The sequence below is a fragment of the Tyto alba genome, unplaced genomic scaffold (genome assembly GCF_018691265.1).
Source record: "Tyto alba isolate M040663 unplaced genomic scaffold, T.alba_DEE_v4.0 Super-Scaffold_14, whole genome shotgun sequence".
Taxonomy (NCBI): domain Eukaryota; kingdom Metazoa; phylum Chordata; class Aves; order Strigiformes; family Tytonidae; genus Tyto; species Tyto alba.
Window position 1 is genome coordinate 21,553,089 of NW_024881276.1, and position 22,025 is coordinate 21,575,113.

Genomic DNA, 22,025 nt, shown 5'->3' on the forward strand with positions numbered 1-22,025 from the left:
TGTGTGAGGAGAAGATCGCTGTAGAGCCATGCAGAGACAGCCTACCTCTACCAAAGTGCAGCAAGGCTGGTGTTTGGAAAAGGAAGTATTGGAATAGAGGAGCTGAAAATAGCAACCTGGGTATTTTCCTTGCATCTGACTCTGCTGCCTCTTTGGATCTCTTTTTAAGCTGCACACATTTTTCATTCATTTATCAAGGTTGCAAATATGAAATTAAATAGAAAAATGATACCTACAATGAGATTGTGATTAATGAAGCTGCCCTTTTGCATCTCATTTCTGTGGATAAAGGACCAGTCCAGGGAAATGCTGAGCTCTTCCCACTGCTTTTGGAAGCAGTAAGGATTGCTGTGTGTTCCATATCAGTCAGGATTGGGTTCCAAGTTTTATTTTGCCAGAGCTTAGGAATCAAAATAGCCGACATCTGTAATGAACAGGAGGACATGAATCATGTAGACAAATAAACTAGCAATTACTGCTGCACATTTATCTTCACCTCTGTAAAATAAACTTTCAATGTTCCATATGGAAGCCCTGCATACAAATTAGTTCCTCTGTATTTGCGTCTCTTTAATCTCTTTGGATGCAAGGATGTAGTAGCTTTCATATCTCCTACCTCAGTTTAAGGCAGCAGCTCATGGTGTACCATGCTACCAACACTCTGTGAGATTTGGGATATGAAGACAACAGACTCAGTTAGGATGTAGCGTGCATTCAGTTTAATGGAGTACATAGTGTTTTCCTGCCTAATTCTGACAGAATCAAAGATAGGGCACTTTCAAAAGTTATTCTCTGAATCCTCTTCTCTTATTTACATATTTCATCACTGTTTCCCAAAAGGAGGGGGTTGATAGTTTAATCTTTGGCCTGGTGCTATTAAAAGAAGTAATTCTTAGACATTTTCTGTTGCCCTTTATTGAGAAACTCCATGTGTTTAGCAGTAATAATGATTTCAGCAATGCCCAGCATTATCAGAGTATCACTCTTCCTGCCTACTATAAAGCCGCAGCACATACCCTTGGTATTAACACTGTTGACCATATCTTTGTCTGTGTGTCTCTTAAAAGGAGATAGTTTATTGGACATGTTAAGTTAGAACTAACTTTTATTTCAGTCATATTTCTGTCTGTAGCATGTTAACGTTCTCACCACATCCAATCAGCTCCAGAACTGGGGGCAGTATTGCAGATAGCATTGGAAACATCTGTACGAATGCTGAAGGAAGGCTGAAGAGCTAGAAAGCCTGTCTTTGACTGAAATCAGTGACTGTGGGATGTGTCTCTGATACCATGCTTGAGGAGAGGCAGGACAAGGCAAGGAAAGATGCTTTGGTGGTACTTGCACAGTCTTGCTGTCCTACTGACAATCCCCAATTCATTCAGATGCAAGAGTGAATGTGTGATACACAGAGATGCTAGTTGGGAAGGAGCAGGGGAGCATAACTGTGCTTGGGAAGCCAGTGAGGTTTGGGCATGATGCACATGGCCAGAACAAGGGGTAGAGCTGGTTGTTTTGTTTTGTTTTGTTTTGTTTTGTTTTGTTTTGTTTTGTTTTGTTTTGTTTTGTTTTGTTTTGTTTTTTTCCCGGATTCTTTTTTTTTTAAGCCAAAACATGCTGATTCATCTAGATTAAAACTTTCCATGGGAACATCTTGATTTCAGTGGAGTTTTTCTTAGAAAATGACCAGGTGGCCTACCGGCTTCATCTCCTGCCATCTCGTCGGTCGAGGGTTTCTGGAGTGTGTGTGCCGAGCCCAAGTTCAGACCCAATGAAACATGAGACCTGCTAGGGCTAAACAATTAGCAATTTCTAGTTGCATGTAGCCTTTACAGTCCTTGCCTTACTTGGATATCTCCTCTGTTGGAGTTTTTTTAACCTTTATAATGTTTGACCTAAATGCAGGGCAGGCCTAATAATGTTTTATTGAATGCTACATCTGAGGTTTCCTGGATGAGGAAACATGAGTCTAGGGGCTTCCACCGCAGTGCATTTTGTAAGGAAGACATGATCTGCCTTTAATGAAATCCAGGATGGAATAGCTAATAATGTTGAAGGCTGGAGAAGGAGCACAGAAAAGAACTGGAAGTTGCAGGGTGGGGTTTTGGTTTCCTTTTCTGGTCCCAAACAGAAATAGTGATTCAAGGTCAGTGCAGTAACAGTGTATCAAAGGGTGTCTTAATTTTCCCAGCTTCCCTCAGTTCCGTGTGTCTCAGCCCATGAGCCTGGAGCAGGTATCAGTAACTTGCAAACCTTAGCTCTATCGAGACTGACAGAGACTTCTCCTACCCCAGGGCAAGCAGGAGAACACTTCCGCGCCGCCTGATCGGGAGCTGTGCTGTGCTGGCAGGGGACAAGAGCAGCCCCGGGGGTCTCAGCCTGCGCCCCCCTCCTCCCCATGTCGAGAAGGGTTGCCCTTGCGCTGGAGCAGCATTACAGCAGCAGTGCCGGCAGTGGGGCAGTCGCCAAAGCCAAAGAAGAACTAACGGGCTTGGTGGTGGCTGCTAGCAGGAGGTGCTGTGGGGAGTGTCGGGGATGGGGGGGTGCTTCAGGCAGGGCAGGGGACTTTCACGGCTGGGACGTTTCCTCGGCGGGTGGACACCGAGGTGCAGGGCTCTCCCAGCAGCAGCCGCACCACCAGGCTGGAAGGAGGGTGCGAAATGGAGGCGAAATGAAACTCTTCGGCTTGGAAACACATGCAGAAAGGGAGCATCCATCAAAATAGTGTGAGAGGAGGGACAGTTTGCAAGCATTAAAAAGAGCCAACAAAAACCAGCACAAACCACTTGCAAGCCCATTCATGGACATGAAACCTGGCAGAGTTTCTGGGGCTTGTTACGGCAGTAGGAACTAGCCCTGAGCACAGATGAACCAGGCCTGCCCTGGCTGCTGGCACAGATCTCTCTCTCTCATGATGCCTGTTTGGGGATGGATGCGTGCTTTGACTGTTTTTTCCGGGTGTGGGCTATTACTTCTTAAACCAAGGTTTGTATAAAGTCCAAAGAAAACTTCAGAGCTCTTTTTTTAATCAAAGCAATGTGTATGTTTGTGACAGGCCTTGAAACCTGATATTTTGGGGGGTTTTTGTTGCTGGTTTTTTTTCTTTTTCGCTTTCCCTTAACTACGCCAGAGGATAGGACAGCGCAAAAAGCTGGATAACCCCATCACGTAATAATCACAGCTTCACTTTTTCCATCCACGCTGTGAGTTTTACATCCGTAAGCACTGAGTGTGCATTTCACCTGCCTGGCTCTGGTTGCACACAGTGTAGCTGGCCCTGCCTTGGCCCCCCTGCCGTCTGCGGGACCCAGTGCTGCGACAAAGGGGGTGGTCAGAGATCTGCTTTAGGAGGGCAGGGTCTCCACGTCAGGGGTCCCAGCAATGGTGGTGGGTGAGCCAAGCTCCCCGACGCAGCTGCGAGCCTGGGCACTGCCAGCCCAGCCCTGGAAGTTGCTTAATGGGCTTCATTAATCCTGCCCCAGGGCAGCAGCATGCCCACAGGACATCCCTTGGCCTCCTGCCTGTGCAGGAGCTCCTGCCTTGTACTGTGCCATGGGGGCAGATCCATCAGCCACTGGACAAGGGGACGATCTGGTACGTGAGAGCTGGTAAATATTGAAAATGGCTGAGCTGTGTAGGCAGCCCTTCCTTGTGCATCCTTTTTTGGATTGGCTGCCTCCATGCGTATTCAGACTGAGCTTGAAACCACCAAAAACCCCAACAACCCATGAAGTCAGAGATGTTTGAGGGAGGTGGCAAAAGCCAGGGCTGCCTTCATCACATGGTGCTAGTCACTGCTGGTATTGCATAAAACAGGGCTGAGGCTCAGAGAGGCTACTCTGACCCTTCTGCCCCCCAGGGGCTCTGGGGGGAATGGGGTCTCAGCCCTCCAAAGAGCAGCTACTGACAGTTCTCCCACAGCTCCTTCCGTTGGGGCAGGATCTGTCCTGTAGTCACTTTTTAGAAGCAATTTTTTTTTTTTTTTTTTTTGACTTTGCTAATGCTTGTTTTTCTGTAACACTCCAGATGTCTCATTTGGGGCATTGTAGGCTCTGCAGCTGCCAGTTTGTTTCTTCTGTGGCTGCTGAGGATCTGGAGTGGGGTTGTGCCACCCTTTTAGCACAGGCTGTAGTTACTGTACCATTTCCAGGACCAATCTTAACTCTCGTAGGGGCCACATGAAGGCCAGGTTTTGCTGTAGAAGTCTGCTGTTGGAACAGGACTGCTGCTCTCTTGCTCCATGTGTGCTAGCTGTTGCAGGTGTTTATAAATAAATCTGCTCTAAGTGGTGAATCTTGGCTCAGGGGGGCTCTAAAAGTCTAAAGGCTTCTGGTCATTCTCCTCTGACTGCCAGGAGATCTGAAATATTTTATATGTGTCCAGGAGAAGATGTACTGATCATATCCATATACCTATCTGCCACTGTTTATCTTGATGATTTCCTAATAATTTTCCATTTTGCCACTGAATTATATGATCGTGGTCTGAATGGAAACATGACAGTGGGAAGGGAGTGGGGAAGACTGGGGAGAGACTGTGCATTGCAGGAGGTGCTCTGAGTTTCCTTTTAGACCTTTCAGATGAAAGTGGACCCACTCTTGTACCTATTGGGCCTGACCCACAGGTCACACTGGATACAGAATTAGGCTGTCGTGGTGGTTTCAGGTCAAGTGAAGGAACTGCTTTGTTAATCAGGTACAACCATACAGGGCTTATTTCCACAGCCCGTCGGGGCAAGAGATAGAGTAGGAGAAGATACATGTAGTGAATGGTGAATGGCAGGAGCAGTGTGTTTTCCTGCTGCCTTGTTTTCCGGCCAGTTCTATCCTGGTCTTCCATCTGCCCTTGTCCCTCCTGCTTTTAAAGAAAACAAACCTAAAAACCAAACCATACAAGAGGCTAGTACATTGATTGTTCCCTTGATTGCGTGATGGAGCAGAGAGATAGCAATGAAAAGTGTGTCTTGAAAATAAGGAAACAGGGTTTGCCTTTGGGTGGAGGTGAGTGTTAGTCATACCACTGCTCATGCTCTGTTAAATAAAGGTCATGAAAAAATTTGCAGGGAAGTCTTCTGGTTTTTTCCTCTTCACATGTGAAATTCCAGCTGGTGCTGCTGCAACCTGAGGTGCATCTGCAGCGTGTCTGTGTGGAAACATCCCATCCCCTCTGCACAGTGCCAGACTTGCTGGGGCTTTAGACTTCCCCACGAACTGAGGGATTTCCTTAAATCCATGTAAATCAGAGCTCTGTTCAGAAGCAGAAGGAAAATAAACCACTGAGAGGCTTTCCTCTTTTTTTCCAAAGTCTGTGTGTACCATAAATTGAATAGGCCCCCCCTGAGACAGGGGGAAACCAAACTCTTAAAATGTATAGTAAAGGGTTAGTAATTGTTTCAAACAGCTGACAAAAATGCTTTTTATTGCAAGCCTTGAGTTCTCTTTCAAATGTGAAGCTGCTTGTTCATTTTGGCAGCGAACGCTGCTTTTATGTCTCCCTGGGGACAGCGGTAAAACTTTCAGCAGCTCAGGCATAGAAACCAACTCTTTGTCGAACTGGAGGCGAGAAACCAAAAGTTGTTCTGCGGATTTCCAAGTCCCTCAAAGCTTGCTTTTGGACTTCACTGATTAATCTGTACCCTCTGAGAAAGCTTTTGTTAGGGAGAGAGGTGAAGATAGTGTTCTGTGTGGATGGGACCAGACTCAGTGGAGGCATTTGATGCCTGTGGGTAGGTAAGCTACTCGGTGATTTTTTTGACGTTCAGCTGTTAGTTGGTGGGGTACAAGAGCTGGATTTATTCCTATCATCACCATGGGAAGGAGAACAGAAATCTCTGCTAATCCTGTCCTGAATGTGTGGCAGAAATGCCGACGCCTGCCACAGCTGGCCGAGGGGTGCCGGGGGGGCTTAGGGAGACACAGGGACGGGATGGGTTTCCCTGGCAGTGCTGCACACTGGTGTGCTCTGCACGGGAGCCAGGCGGGGACACGTCTTCCCTACAGCTCTGGGAGGTGTGGGGAAAGGAGGGGGATGAGCTAGGAAGTGTCAAAATTGCCAGGTGACATTATTTTCTCTCTCTTATAGAAAGGATCTCCTGTCTCTGAGGTCACATTAATTTGCTTTTGTTTGTCTGATCTCCCCTCTTTATTGTCTCTCTGTGGTTTCTTTCCTTTCCCTGTATCCCTCGCCCTGTACCTTTCTTCAGAGCATCTATTTTGTATCCTCCCTTCTCCTGGTATTTTCCTTCAGTGGCTCTGATTATTCAGCAGTTCTGCTGAACGCAGTTCCCTCTCCAGAGAGGTAGAAATGCTGCACCAGAGCAGCACTTGCTGCCACTGCTGCAGGCACAGGTCGAGCAGAGGACGGGCTCCTTTGCCTACTAGTGCCAAGCAGCAGGATGGCGGAAAGGCACAGCAGAAAGGCAGGGACAGGGGTGCACCCTGCATAGCCCTTTCTGAGCCAGCCTAGGTAAAAAAGCCAAAAAGCTGCTTTCCTTCAAGAAGGCTTTCCCTGAATTACTTCACATCACCCTGCATGAAAAGTAGCTGAAAGATCTTACAACATAGTGCAACTGGGATTTTTTAGGTGCAAGACAACTGTGAACAAGGATCCCCTCCGCAAACAACTGCAGGGCAACCCTGGTGTAATAATGTTCAATTTCAAGATTTCACAGTGGTACAAAGATTTTCAGGAGGGAAAACCTGGAAAGCAAACAAGAGAATACTGTTAGCACATTTCTACTGCTCCTGCCCCTCAGCAGTGGCCTGGAGGAGGTAGTAAGAAGTTTTGTGGGAATTTGGGAAGTGTTCGCAGAGCTGGCATTCAGGACTGCCCCTTCGTGTCCCACCTTTGGTCACACTGTGGGAATGAGTTCTGCGTGGACAGTCTTGAAGCAGGCGTGTCCCCGTCGGGTGACCATCCACAGTGCAGGCACCGTCCCTGTTGTGGCTGCTGCTCGACACGGGCACACGCACGCCACGGGCCCCCCCGTGTACCTGCCGGTGCTGGGAGCTTGCGTGCTCCGGCTGCCCTGCGGCCTGGCAGCCGCTCGGGTGAGGCTGGGTGCTCCCAGGACCCACTGGTGTCCTCCCACCCCAGGCCGGGGGGAAAGCTTCTGTGCAGCCAGGGAGGGGGGTTGCTTGCTGTATAGCCTGGGGAAGGCTCACTTGCCAGAGTAAATGCACTGCAAGGGATGTTCCTGTTCCAGAAACTTTAGCAGTAAGGACGGGACGTCAAACATCAGGTTTTTGTGGTTCGGGCTGTTTTTGTGGAAAAGCTCAGGATGTGTGAAGTAGCAACAGTTGTTGTTGGCTTTTGGTAAGAGTGATGGAGTTGGCCACTTCTCTGGAGTTAGTAAAAGCCTTGAGGCTTCCTTCTGCCAACACAACAGCACCAGTGAATCTCTTCAGAATCACTGTGTACTGAATTTGGATGTCTTCCCTGACTGCTCTCTCCTCTTGCTTTGCAGATCACAGGCGTTATCCTTCTCGCAGTCGGCGTCTGGGGCAAGCTCACTCTTGGCACGTACATCTCTCTCATTGCTGAGAACTCCACCAATGCCCCCTATGTGCTCATCGGAACGGGTACTACAATCATTGTCTTTGGGCTTTTTGGCTGCTTTGCCACTTGTCGTGGCAGCCCATGGATGCTGAAACTGGTAAGCATGCCAAAGTGCCTTAAGCAAAAGGGGAAGAGACTTTGTTGATGTACTGGGATTCCCCTCACCCCCTGCCAAGCTTCACCAGATGTTAACGTGTTTTTTTAGGCACATAAGCTAGATTTTATTGATCTTAATGTTCAACACGTGTGTCTTTTGGACAAAGAAGGGGAAAAAAACCCTTTGCCAAAACCAGTTGTTGATTGAGTATGAATGAATTTTTCTACCACACGGCGTACAGGCCCATGTGTGGTTGGGAGCAGGGTGAAATGCTGATGACGAATTACTCTGTGAGTAATTCTACAATCATTCTGTTTTTCTGTGAGCTGGATAGGTAGATATATTTACAGTCTTTAAAATGTCCAAAGAATCATGAATGTGAAATTCATTTCAGGTGTGTTTTAAAGGGGTCATTTTAATACTCTGACGTGAAAACTATGGAAAAAATAGTTGATACCTTCTAAAAACACACCAGGCTTTCATTTTCACCTAACATTCACTAGACTAAAACAAGTCAAACCCAGAAAAAAAAGCTCTATATGGTATGTTTGTCCTTGTCTCAAAAGCAGCATGGATTTGAGGTACACTAAGCAGAGGTACACCAGCTGTCTCTCAGTCCAGTTTAACCTCTCTCTCTCTCTAAGTTTCTCTGTTCTGAGTTTTCCAGCCTACCTTAAAATGCAAAATAACTATAGGTTAAACAAGCCTATACAATAAACTGTGTTTCAGGACCAAAATCCTGCATGTGTAATGGTTTGAAGGGCTTGACAATACATTGCATCTCCTGCTGCAATATTTTGGGGTGGATTTTCCAAGGAGATGGGATGATTCTTCTCCAGTTTGAACTGGATTTTTAGAAAGGACATCTTAAAGAGAGTTAATTTCGTCAGTTGATGGCACAGTAGGGCAGGGGTGGCAGCTGCAGATCAGTCAGCAGGTATGTGCTGGTGGCCAGTCAGCATGTACCTAACCCTGTCGCAGGTGCACCGCTGCTGTCTCTCGCTGGTGATGTGCTGTCAGGGCACGTGTAGAGGCTTGTTGAAGTTACTGCACTCCAGATGGGGAAGGGATAAAGGTGAATGATAATATAAATCCATAGGAAATCAGGCTCTGCTAGTTGCTTTGTAAGTCATGTAACTATTTTAAAGGGATGCCACTAACAGCGGCATGTGCTGTTCCAAGCACATGGGTTTATTTCCATTGTACACGTAAGACATATTTCAAAACTTTCTTTCTCTCCTGAACATAATACAGGCAGTGATTTGACAGCTGTATTAATTGGAGGGAATGATTTTTCTAGTTCTGCCTTCACTGTTGTCTTCCCTTTCCCAACAATCTTCCACTAAAAATAAATCTTCGTCTTTCTACGAAATCCTGCTAGGACTGAATTTAATTTTAAATGTTTCCTTTTTTAATTAACTGTTATTTAGCACATGGAGAAAAAAGGTAGTTTTCCCTCCAGAAGATTAACCCCCAACTTCAAATTTTACCATGCCACCTTGCATTTTTTTCTTTACCTTCTTTATTTCTGCTTAGATGTATTTTTAGTAGTCTGTGAGTGTCTACACTGAAAGGGCTGTTTTCAAGGTTTATTTAGCTCCGGATCCAAATGCTGCTCCTAAAGCCAAACATGGGCCTTGGCTCAGCAAAGTATTTGAGGCATCTGTCTAGTATTACTGTGAGAATATTTCCAGTTAAGTCAGTGGTTCAGTTCACTCATTGGAGAAACTTCAGGAATCAGGCAACAAATCCCAGTCTAGCAGTGAGATAGATAAACACGAACCAAACACCTGGAGAAGCCTATTTACTTTAGCAGTCTGCCATGCCAACATGAAGGGTCTATTTGTGTTCCTTACTGCAAGATCAAAATCTGAGTGATTTGGATCCATCTCTGGCATGTGAGTGTGTTCTAATGTATATGAGAACGCTAAGAAATGTTGGAACAGAGGTGTCAGAAAAGCCAGTAATTAGACAATACATATCATTTGTGAATTGTGTAAACACATATAATATATTCAGGCAATAACCTGTGTATTGCCTCCAAAAGACCTTTGGTTTCTTAACATCTTTAAAGGGTGTATAGAGCAGAAAGTTAAATTTTATGTGATAACTGAGCAGTATCTGTGCTGAGACAAAAGGCTGTCACATTCTGACTTCTCTTGCCTCCTTTTTTTTCAGTATGCCATGTTCTTGTCCCTGGTGTTCCTGGCTGAGCTAGTGGCTGGCATTTCAGGGTTTGTGTTTCGCCACGAGGTAGGTGGAAATGTGCTGAGTTTGCATATGGCAGTGCCTCTCTGGGCAGGAGCTGCTGAGAAGTTCTCTGGAGCGTGGAGAATGTGTAGGTCGCTGAGCTCGGCAGCTCCATACGCATCTCCAGGGATGCGGCTCATGTGCAACAATAACATGTACAGCTCTTAAAAACTGATGCGATTCAAATTGAAGGGATTTAGCAAAAGCTCTTGGCCTCAGCTGCCTGATAATTTACTCTGGAGCTATCGTTTTTTGTGTGTCCATCATAAAGTAAGATCTTTATTCTTTTACATATGCTGAGGGCTGCAAAATAGATTAAATACTTTCCTTAAACACAGCTTCTTCGGCCAGGCAAGTGCTTATTTATATACGGCAGAGAACACTTCTGCATCAGAGTAGACTCAATGTTTTGTAAATATTTTTCTTTTTTTGGAAGGGAGAGAGTGGGATGGGATTTTGTTTCTATCCTGAGAATAAGGAGAGATTAGAAATAGAATGAGGTAGGAAACTGGGACAGGGAGAAGCTTTAAAAAAGCACGATGGTCTAGATCAGTAGTAGCACTTCTGCTTTATCCACTGTAATCAGGTCTATCTTTGGCTCTAAGTTCATGGACCTACATGCCATTAGTGCTGAAGCAGAACAACCCCAGAGACCCTCTGTGTCTCTTCTCTTTGTATTAACTGGTTTTCTAGTCTCCTTTTGACATGGGATTTCCCTTGCTACAGGCTTTTCTGGTGTCTACCCTTGCAAGTGGTAGATGGTTTTTAATTTGATCCTGAAATACCTGTCCATCTGCTGAGGACTGCCATTTCACCTGGCCTAACCTGTGTCAGCCTCCGTGTCAGGCTGCTTGCTCCCTTTTGGCAGAGGCAATGTCTTGTGAAAGTCACAGCCATCTGGGTTGCCCAGATCATCTGCTACCCAGCCCATTTACCACGTAGTCAAAGTGGCTTTAATGCCTTTCCTGGTGATGTGCCTGGCCTTCTCCAGCTGAGAGACCTCTTGTTCCTTACCCAAATGCCTTTGGTGCTGGGGATGAGGGCTACTAACCTGGTCAGGGGGTTCATGTCTTCTTTTGATGCCACTGACTTCTGTCACCAAGGTGTTCGCACAAGCTTTGGCTCCCACCAGGCATCCATGAACAGAGAGAAGCACGCGGTCTCCTTCAGACTTAGTGCTAGAACAAAGTATCTGGGGAAAAAACATCAAAGGATATCTTTCTTATAGATTAAGTAATTTTCTTTTTTTTAAATGTAGCAGTTTGCTTGGGTAGTTTTCTTTCTATGTCCAATACACCCTGCTTGAAAAAATGGCATGAATGACTCCACTCCTGACAGTTAAGAGGGATCTCTGCCAGCTCTGAAAACACACTTAAAAATGAGGGAAAAGGGATAGTTTGGGTGCCCTGTCAGGTTTGGAAATGCATTTTCTTCCTGTGAAAACTGCTTCAGAAATTATGCTATTTGTTGCTCATGTGGGCTGTTTTTTTCCTCACCCTCACAGATCAAGGATACTTTCCTTAGGACATATACTGAAGCAATCCAGAATTACAACAAGAACGATGAGCGGAGCCATGCAGTGGATAATGTACAGGAAAGTGTAAGTCTAAAATTGGTTATTAAAAATTAACAAATAGAGGCAAAGCATACATTCAGATTTGATCACAGAACATGAAGTGTGGATAGCTCAGTGTTCGAGCTGTATATTGCAAGCAAAATTAGAGGCTTGAGAAACTGATCTAAAGAAAAAATATATTGATTTATATGCTTGTCCAAGATGTTTAAGTTTTACTAAACAAGCTATCTAATAAGGATGGGGCCTGTCCCACTTACTTGTTGTTGGTTCCAGATCTTGAATTGGGTTTAGGGGCCAGTTTTATCCTTTAACACACCTTGTTCTTAAGGGAATCTGTCAATAGAATTATGAAAAGTTGTAAATTTGAGCTGTATGAGACAGGATTTTATAATCTAGCATCCTGTATCACAGATAAACTGCAGCAGCTCTCTTCACAAGTACAGTGGGAGGCTGGCAAAGCAGACCTGGTGAGTTAAGGGGTGAAATGGAGTGTATTCTCTCCAGAGGAAAAGGGGGTGGACAAATGTGCTGGTGAGGTCGGCAGTGAAATCTGTTCTCTGGCTGTGCTGGAGGGATGGATTCAGTGCTCGGTGGAAGAGCCTTTCTGACCCACGGAGTGCAGTAGCAGGGCAATGGGAAGTTGCCTTGCCTTCCAACAGGGCACAGGGCATGAGCAAATGCCACAGCATGGCCAAACTAGTTGGAGACACCAACCACAAGGGACCAGGTCCACCAACTGCAACACAGGGCAATAAAATTCACATTTAAATTCCTACTGGAGACTGCACTGTAGCAAGAAGCTATCCCTTTAGCTCACAATATATTCTATGAGCCAAATTGTTTTTCATATGATTGTAAGTTGCTGAATGGTTGAAATTTTAATGTAATTGTGTTGATGACTTCTAAATCTTTAGAAATTACAACTATTATGTTGGACCCCTCAGCGTGCTTGAAACTGTGCCTCTAACCTGGCTTCTCTGGGTTAGCAGATTACTGCACTGCTCTAAACTGAGCATATTTTGCTGTCAAATTGTCTATTTGCCTAATGTTAACCTGTATTTTGAGGTTCTGATTCCTTGGAGTTGGCTAAGCTAAATGGTTTTGAGTAAGTATTCAGTGTTTCTGTTGTAGCAAAATGTTCATTTCATTTGTAGCTCTGTTTTTACAGGGACTGCATTTATAAGCCCTTTTCATGCAAAAAATTCAGCACATACTCTGTATCTTTGAGTCTTCTAGCTTAGCATCTAGAGCAGAACATCCTTCCCAACTTACAGTTTTTCAGCTGATTTCATAGGCATTCTCTATGAACATATGGTCTCCTTCTATTCATGGCTCAGTGAATTTTCCTAGAAATTATTTTGATGAGTTAGAGAGGCTTTCTTCACCTTCTCACTTTGTACTAGTTTGACCCTGTATGTGTTAAATGTAGTTCTATGTAATGTTTTGAGGTTTTTAAGGCCATTTTTTTTGACTGCATTGTGAGGCTTCCTTGAATTTCCAGGATCATCTATAATTTAATAAATAAGCAAAGGAAACAAACAAATGAAAAAAGCCCCAACAGGCCTTCAGCTAAGAAAGATGGCTTTATGACTGGACCTTTGTCAAATGTTACAGATAATAGCTCTGCTCATAAAATACCTTTTTTTTTAGTAGGTCATGTGCTCCCATCTTTTGTAAGTGACATTCCTGATACATTTGTGATAAATGGGGCAGAGGGTGGTATCTACTTTTCAAAACTGGAAGACAACCTGTCTTTATTTTGATTATGATCTTATTAAATGGGCAGTGATGACTCTGTACTAATTTTAATTCTGGTTTGTTTGTCTGTTTGTTTTAAATCTGCCTCTTAATCCTCATAGCTGAGCTGCTGCGGCATTCAGAGCTACACCAACTGGAGCACCAGCCCTTACTTCTTCAAACACGGCATCCCTACAAGCTGTTGCATGAACTCCAGTGACTGTAATACTCAGGATCTGCGCAACATGACTGTGGCTGCCACTAAAGTAAACCAGAAGGTACCAGTAACACTGTGCCAGAGGCGGTTTTTATGAAAGCATCCAGTACACCAGTGGAGCATATGGCTGCTTGCTTACAATTGCATTTTGTTTCAAATGGTTGGTTGATATCATGTTTATTGGGCTGGAGTGATGGTAAGGATGGGCTTTGCCCCCCATCTTGCTTTCAAATTCTTTAAGCTGGCCTTTTTCAAATGACCAGGTGCAGCGTCATTTCTGATAAGGAAGGGATCTGTTCCCCTTCTTCACGGCAGAGGTTGGGGTACGGCACTGCACACAGAGGCAGCGCTGGCCGGGCACAGGGCCACCAGTGGCATGTGCGCCCGGCTGCCCTTGAAGGTCGTCTCAGTCAGCACTTCTCTGCTTCTCTGCTCACTCCTGCTGAACCCTGTGGGGTTTTGTGGAGGACAAAGACATAGCTAGGTGGAAGGAAGGACAGTTTTCACTCTTGCTTATGTTCAAACGGTAGTTTCAGTACCAGAGCCTAACTGTCATACCAAACAGACGGAACATGGGCAATTGACAGCAAGCGTTGTGTTTGACTGGTACATTTACAGTGACTCTTAACATATTTGAATGTGTGCTGCTGCAAGCATAGCACAGCCAAAGTGACCCCTCCCCTGGGGTCACCTGAAGGAGCAGGTTGGGAAAACAGAATAGGGTTAGGAAAGCAGGTTGGGAAAACAGGAAGAATTGGAACAATTGGAGAATAAAAATACAGAAAAAACAAAGAAAGGGAGGAATAAAGATAAAATAATGCAGCATATATAGCAGACACTGCGCTGCAGAAATACAACTCAAGTTCCTGCTTTAAGTGCTAGCGCTTCATCAGTTCTTTCTATCTCACTTGAGATTTGGAAGAGAGGCAACACAGTTTGTTGGTAAAGTGAATGATACTGTGGCCAAATCACCATGTTAAGTTGCAGCATAGCTTAGTCAGACTTAAGGGTTATTTTCTCTTCTATTTTTGTTTTCAGAGTTAAATTTTAAAAAAATAAAGTCCTGAGTAGGTAACAGGGGAAATATGAAAATACCTCTCTGTCCTCTGTTTCTGCCTTTTTCACCTCAGTCACCTGTGAATCAGGAGATTGGAGCGGTGGCTGAGTATCACCTGAAACATCTTTGTTTGAATACCAGTCAAGTGGACAACATTTTCTAGCATGTATTAAAAATATATATATATATACACTAGAGGATTATTTTCCACTAAGCCTTTATTTTCTGTAATAGTCTAATGAAAGCCACTTGTTGTAGACATATGTGGAACATTAGTGACGTTCATCTGTTAAGAAACAGAGTCACCACTAGCAAAGTAATCTTGCTGGGTTGGGTGAGTATAACCACTCCATTCAGTTGCACTCCGTGAACTTGTAGCAACTTTTAGGTTTTGCAGAAGTGGAAAGAAGGATCGAGGGGATGTCCAGTATGGCCATCATCTGCTGCAGGCAGAGTGCTTCCTGGGCAGCCCATCCTGAGCCCCTGCTTCTGCCCATCTTCCCAGCAGGAAAGCTTTCTGGTGTGACTGGTACTCTTACCAGCAGGTTCCACCTTTTCAGTTTGGGATGGCCACGCACTCTGAACCTTGCCTGGCTGCACAACTGAGCAGGTGCCATTTGCATTCCCAGCATCGATCTGGTGTTTCCCCAGAGTGCCAGGCTTGCTTTGCATGCTCTGCATGCACGGAGAAATCCCTGTCCGCTTGCGAGTTCCTCTTGGCAAATGATGCCTGCTAAATTGTGGGCAGCAGCTGAGGGATGAATGGGCTTGTGCTCTTCCAGGGTTAGTAACTCAGTTCCAGCCATGCTTGCTCCTTGCTCTCCTGTCAAATGCACGAGTCACCTGACAGAAAAGGACTGCTGATTCCTCAGGAAGCAGTTGATTTAATTACCTAGAGGAAGTTTGGATGTCTTAACATGTTGTGTCCCAGTTTCTGAGATAGCCATTTGTAAACAAAGGCTGTAAAGATTTCTTTAGCAGTTACGAGATCTCGGAGTTGTCCCAAACATTTGAGCGAGGTGGGATGTTTCTGAAAGGGGCATGGGAATAAAAAGCAAGCTGGAGGAAATGTTGTGTGGCCCTATGCTTTCACTTCAGATGGGAAGCAAATGTCATTGCCTCTGACCCAAGCCCCTTGCTTGTCTTGGAAATAGGCACTTTGCACTCTGTGTGTTAGAGAAAAAGGAAAATACGTACTGTCTGTGGTGTAGAAGACCTTTGTTACTGTTCCTGGGATAAGTATATTTGAAATACATCTTTTTGGTGGATCTTGCAAAACTATCAATAAAACAAGTTCTCTATGAGTTAATCAAATTACTAGCAATTTATAAGGACTAATGGTGAATTATCCAAAGAAGATTAAACTAATAATCTAATTGCAGGACTAAAAGACAGCATTCCTGGCTTTTCTTTGCCAATTCTGCCACTAACTTGCATAATGGCCTTGTGTAATCATTTAGTATCTCTGCCTGTTTCTTCATCTCAGATGGGACTAATACCTAACTTTAAGAGCTGTCATTAGGATTAGCTAATTAATGTTCATATAGTGCTTTTAATCTTCAGAGTTCATGACCAACAAACCTCAAGAACTACCTCTCTCTAAAATCTTAATAAAAGAACAGATGTGTGGAGTCAAGAATGATTGGATATTTGCTAAATTGTCAGTTCTGTCCTCTGAATCATCACCCAGAGGTGTGCACACAGTGCTTCACATACTTCTGTACTGTATATGCAACTCTTGGGTGCTTCTTGCACTCTCACTCGGTGCACAGTAAGGACTGAGCAATTAAGCTGTATTTATACAATGTACTTGAGAAAACAGATTATTGTGATTTGGGAAAACACAGTTTTCAAATGAGGAGAATGATGAAAACTCTCTCACTTGCATGTTTTTTTAACGAGATCTTCTGTCTCCCTCAAATTACCATTGCTGTTAGATGTTGCATCTCTTGAAGGCTGTTGAACAGAACAGATTTCAGAAGAGCTGGGAGAACATTAATCCATGTCAGACACAATGAAAGCACTGCTTGAGAAACCTAATCTCATTTCATAACATGTAAGACACACACAGCTATAGTTGCTTGATGTGTTAAATAAACAAGCTTGAATCTGACATACAGTACACTGTTGTAAGATGTAATTAAGGACTAATATGTACACTTAAACATTTCAGAAATTAATTACAGCTGTGCTAGTACGCAGCTACTATTAGGTTTACCACTTCATTACTCTGAGGATTAAAATGTCTTCTGATATTATAAAAGAGGTTAAAGAAATTCTAGAATTTACTTCACAAATGGCCTGTCTCTAACAAAGGACATTGTCCTTTCCTTCTAGCTGTTATTTTTTTACAAACATCTAATGCTCTGAGGTCATGTAAAGATGTCCAGCAGTGTTTGTGGAATGAGGGGGCTGTGGGTGGAGGGGGAATGTGAACACGCTTCTCTCTTACAGGGCAGGAGTCCAAACTGGGAAAGGGAACTCACTGTTATTTCTGTTTTTTCTAACTTCTGATAAAGTGGATAAAGTTATAGCATTAAATAAAATACCTTGGCACTGGCCTTAAGTTGAGAGTGATGGTGGTCATTTGAGGAAGCGTGGCAAAAGGGGCTGAGAGATGGCTTTGGATTGTGTGGGCAGATGGGTTAGTAATGAAAGAAAAAATAGATATTATCTTTTTTTTCTTCAAGATTTGTGTCACTTGTTTAGATTCATTTAGACACTGCAAACTAGGAAACTTAATTTCAAATGCTTTTTTGAGGGGTGGAGTAGGTGAGGGGAGAAACTTAGCGAAAATTATCATACTGAGGGGGACATCTCAAAAACGCCTATCCAAGAGGAGGGCAGAAATGTGTATGAATCTTCTGGCCCCAGTGTGGGTTGTGAAGTGAGACACAAGGAAGCAAGTCAGCTGATGGAGTCAGGGTCTGAGCTAAAGAGAGAAAATGGTGTTTGGGGACCAGGACAGGGAATTTTATGTCCAAGAGCAAATAAACCAAGAAACTTTATACAAAACCCTCGATAACTTTGTTATATGGTTTAAAGTTATATACCACTCAGTACCTTGCCTCGTGTCTTTTGACAGGTGAAAGCAAGCAGAATGCCTCAGTGGACACCTGAAGCATGCGTGTATTAAATATCTGGAGTATTAGGAAATCAGCATCACTTATTCATGTTTGACCTCTGTATTATATTTATAACATTACCTTACATTGTTACTGGTTTGGTTTCAGATCAAAGCTATGTTCATTTTTTTTAAAACAATGCAAAATTACTTTCCTTAATAAGACTTATAAAAATGAGTGCAACATCACATTTAGCTTTTAAGAGTACTGAAATACATTTGTTTCTAAAAATAACTGGTTTTGCCACCATTTGCCATCATTCACTTAGAATTGCTATTAAATAAAAAGGTGACATTGTTGGAAATTACAGCAAAAATATTGTCTAGCCCAAGTCCATTCTCAATGAGAAATTTGTATGTATTCAATTGTGGCAGGGAAGGTCAATACAAGGAATTATGATGTTTGTTTTCCAGGGCTGCTATGACTTGGTGACCAGTTTTATGGAGACAAATATGGGAATCATAGCTGGAGTGGCTTTTGGGATTGCATTCTCACAGGTAAGTGCATAAACGCTTCCCTTCCCACTTTTTTTTTCTCCCTCTCTCTTTTTCTTTACCCGGACTTCAAGGAAGGAAGGGTTATGGAAAGGGACTGAACTCAGCATGCTCATTAGTCCTGAGGTCATCTGTTCATTGATTTTCTTTTTTTCAACTTAAATGAAGTTTCTCCTTGGGAATATCAGTTACAGTTGAGCTAATGACTAGCTCAAGGAAAACAACTTGTCCCTCCACTGGGTCAAATAGAGGTTAACCCAATAAAACATTGGCTTAAATGGAGCATAAACCACTAAGAAGACAAATAGCTTATCCATAGTTTGGAACGGCTTCTATCTTCTAAGCACTCTTATTTTTTCTTAAAGGAGTCTAGAATTCAAATAAGAGCATCCCTTCAGGCCTCGTCATCCTGGACCTGGAACCTGGAGAGGGCACCTGGTTTTGGTCACCAATTTTTTTATTTTTTTTTCCTTTTAGCACTGAACACTGAACAGAGATCCACCAAAACTAAACCAACTCCTAGCCTGCACCAAAAGGAGTTTGGCATGGGAGGGACAAGATGAGAGCGAAGAAGGTGTTTGCTGCTCCCTGATATTCAAACTGCCTTTACCTGGGCATGAGTTGGGGAAACTAAAGGTCTGATCAGAATATTCTGATCAAGAAGGGACAGAAAAACACCTGCATCTTTCAACAAGACGCTCCTTTATACTAGTCACTTTGTGTATGATGGAAGGGACTCTCCTGGAAACATGCAAAAATGAGAGGGGGAAACACAGGCAATGCAGAAGTGCTTGCAGAATGGTTCAGCAAAACGCACAGCGATGTGTATGATGCCTGAACCACTTCTATCTGAGAGGCAATTTTCCTTCTCTCTGCAGAGACAGCATAGTACAGCTGCAAATGTCATATTCAAAAACTATCATGCAACTTTCATTTGCTTCATTCACATAATACAAAAAATTTCGGTTCCTGAGGCAACACTGAAAATACGAATCTATCTGTTGAATGACTTAAGCTTATCCAGTGGTTAGGAAAAATGAGGTGCTGGGAAACTATTTTACTTCTTCTTAAAACTCATTAATTCAGTTAGCAAGCTGTAGGTTTACGCTGTGCTGCACTGGAAACAAGTGATTTGCCAGTGCTGTTGCTGGTGATAGGCAAGTGAATTAATGGGAGGGCTGTGGTTGCCCTCTTGCCCCTGCTGCCCCATGTGGTCAGCCCGTGCTTGGCTGCAAGGTGTTTTAGTTACATCTCTCTGAGGTTTAATTTGCTCAGCAGTTACAGTGGCCTCCAGGTTCTTCAGAACTGTCCCCAAACCATGTTGAAAATGGCTGCCACGTCCTCTCAGTCATCGTATGCACAAGCTGAGGGAACCCTAACACATTTTGGACTCAGATCAGCTGACTGCCCTGCCTTGGGCATATCGGGAAGCCTGATGCCCTGTAGCCTAGGTGTTAGATGTGAGAAGCCCATGATTTTGCCTGTCATCCTGTTTCATGTGGGCGTAAATGTTGGTTTGTTGTACTGCTGGCCACCCAGAACGTGTGTGTCGGTGTCAGGTCTTTGGGCTCCACAAGCGGTGAAACCACCGGTTTGGTGCTGTTGCTGCATGGAACAGGGGCAGTTTTGTGTTTGTTTTGTTTTTTTTTTTTTTTTTTAACAGGGTATTCTAGTTCTTTCTGAGCGGTCACAGTTGTCTTGATACTCTTCTTCAACCTTGATTTTGACTTGATTACTGCTATAGGACTCTGAGCTCCTAGTTCGGTTTCTAGACAGCCAGAAGGCTACAAAGCATCTTTTAAAATGTCTTATGTAAAACTACCAAAGAAAAAAAAAGTGGGATGAGTAGAATTTTACAATTCATACGCTGCTGGGGCAAATGCCTCTGTCAGAACCGATGCTACCCGAAAGCCTTTAATGGGTGTATCGTACATATAATAAGCAAAACATCATCTTATCTTGCCTGAAAGTTGTTTGCAGCTGGGAGGGAGACTGTAAGAAGAGTGCAGCTGGAATTGTTAGTATTTTGGAACGTGTCTGGATGTTTACTCTAGGTCATTGGTTGTTTGTGAGCTTTGAGGACGGGCAGAGTGCAGCCCTCGCAGCAGGAGCCCTTTGGTGCGAGGCGAGATCAGCGTGGCAGGCTGCGGGCAGCACGGGGGGAAAGGCACTTCACCGCCACAGCTCCGAGAGAAAACCAAAGTGTGTTTTGATGTGGCATCAGCAGCCCGTGTTGCCGGGGATGTCACCCCCCGGCCGAAGTGTGCGGCTCCAGCACTCCAAGCAGATATCCAGCTGCTCGGGGTGTTTGCGAATGTGTAAAAGGGAGAAGAGAGGCGATGCAGGGGAGAAAAATGCTTCTCTCCTGGGGTGTGAAGAATAGAAGGCGGCCAGTTATCATTTACTGCCTAATCTGTTTTGCTGGACCCAATTAGGGACGGTGTTTACAAATTGATTTCAGGTTAACCGTGGCCAGTGGTAATGCCAGGCAGTGCTCCAGCTGTAGGCAAGGTTTCGCTATTCATACTGAGAATAGGTTTAAATTCAGTAAAAGACAAATTAAATCATGTTGCTCTTCTACAGTGAAGCATGCTCAAGGGCCTTTCCTTCACATGATTTGTTAGGGGTTGACTAGCATGGGGAATGTGCTGATTCCCAGAAATAGGGAAGGTTGATGTAGGCCTGGCACAGACCTCCCAATCAGAGTCAGAGTTTAAAAAAAAACCTGCTGTGTTGCTGACATTGTCTGTGCTTCTCCTCAGGTTTGAAATAATAACAATAAAATACAATTTGATTGGGTTTGGACTCAGATGCCAATGCTGACTTCCAGCTGGAATAATTTCAGTTTAGCAGGTGCTCTTCAGAGCAGCAAAATGATCGCTGTGTTACGCCCAACAGAGAATAAAATTATGCAAGCAGCACAGATGATGAAGAGTTTTACCTAGATAAACTACAGTGCAGGCGTTGGCTTAAGGGAATCAAGAGACAGAGTCTGGAGGAGTTTATAGATTGTGGTTTCAGTAGAATCCTTGAGTAGGGTAGTCTCAGTGCAGGGTTAAGGCCAAATTACTCCCTTTGTACTGAAAGACTGGAAGTCAGGTGTTCTCCACGTGCTCGAAACCAGCTGTTGAGCTCGCATGGTTCCCGTCATTTGCAGATACGTTCTCAGGTAACTACAGTCCCTCTCTACAGTGCGACATCCACCTGCCCTCTTTACTGTCAACGTTAACGTGAGTAGCTCTGCCTCACTGTGGGTGCAGTTCTGGTGCAGACATCAGCCACCTTGTCTGCTGAAACCCCTGACTTGAGTACAGGGAGGCTGAGGCTTGGCCCTAGCACAGAATTACACCTCTGTCACCCCTTGCACCAGGGTTAGGGAGTGGGATCCATATCGGGATCCACTATGTGGGTTCTTTCTAAAGACTAATCACTGTGGATTCAGCATGGAGCGTGCCACGGCACAGGAGGCTGGCTCAGGTAAGTGACATGTGACATAGAAAATTTTCTGTCTTCTAAAATAGAGCCAGGGAACCTGGATGCTTGGAGATTTGCATTTTGAGAATATGGCAAGGTAAATCATTGAACTAAACAATTATTCCTGATGAATAATAAAAAAAACAGTTTTAGCTTACCTGATCCGCTGATGAATTCCAAGTTAGTTCAACACATTTCTATTTATAGAAATTCTCTCAAAGAATGAGAAATGGTGAAGATGCCAAGACCAAAAATAAAATTAAATTAAAATTGCACTTCAGTTTCTGTTCAGTGTAATAAGATGTAATAAATATGTCATGCAGGATAGCTTCTAGTCAGTGTTAACTCCTGTAAAATAACTATATTAAAAAGCCAGTTATCATGTGTGTGATAGGAGATAAGATTGAGAGGAAGTTGCTGTGGATAGATTTCAGTGGTCAGAAC

The 22,025-nt window shown here is 44.0% G+C and overlaps 1 protein-coding gene across 1 annotated transcript in view; it reads left to right on the forward strand.

Annotated features, from left to right (window-relative positions):
- TSPAN7 (tetraspanin 7) overlaps nucleotides 1–22,025 on the forward strand; it is a 102,753-nt gene that overhangs the window by 75,717 nt on the left and 5,011 nt on the right. The window contains exons 2-6 of the mRNA XM_042788477.1: nucleotides 7,463–7,651; nucleotides 9,830–9,904; nucleotides 11,406–11,501; nucleotides 13,337–13,492; nucleotides 18,027–18,110. Of these exons, the coding sequence (XP_042644411.1) occupies nucleotides 7,463–7,651; nucleotides 9,830–9,904; nucleotides 11,406–11,501; nucleotides 13,337–13,492; nucleotides 18,027–18,110 (600 nt within the window). The remainder of the gene's footprint in view (nucleotides 1–7,462; nucleotides 7,652–9,829; nucleotides 9,905–11,405; nucleotides 11,502–13,336; nucleotides 13,493–18,026; nucleotides 18,111–22,025) is intronic.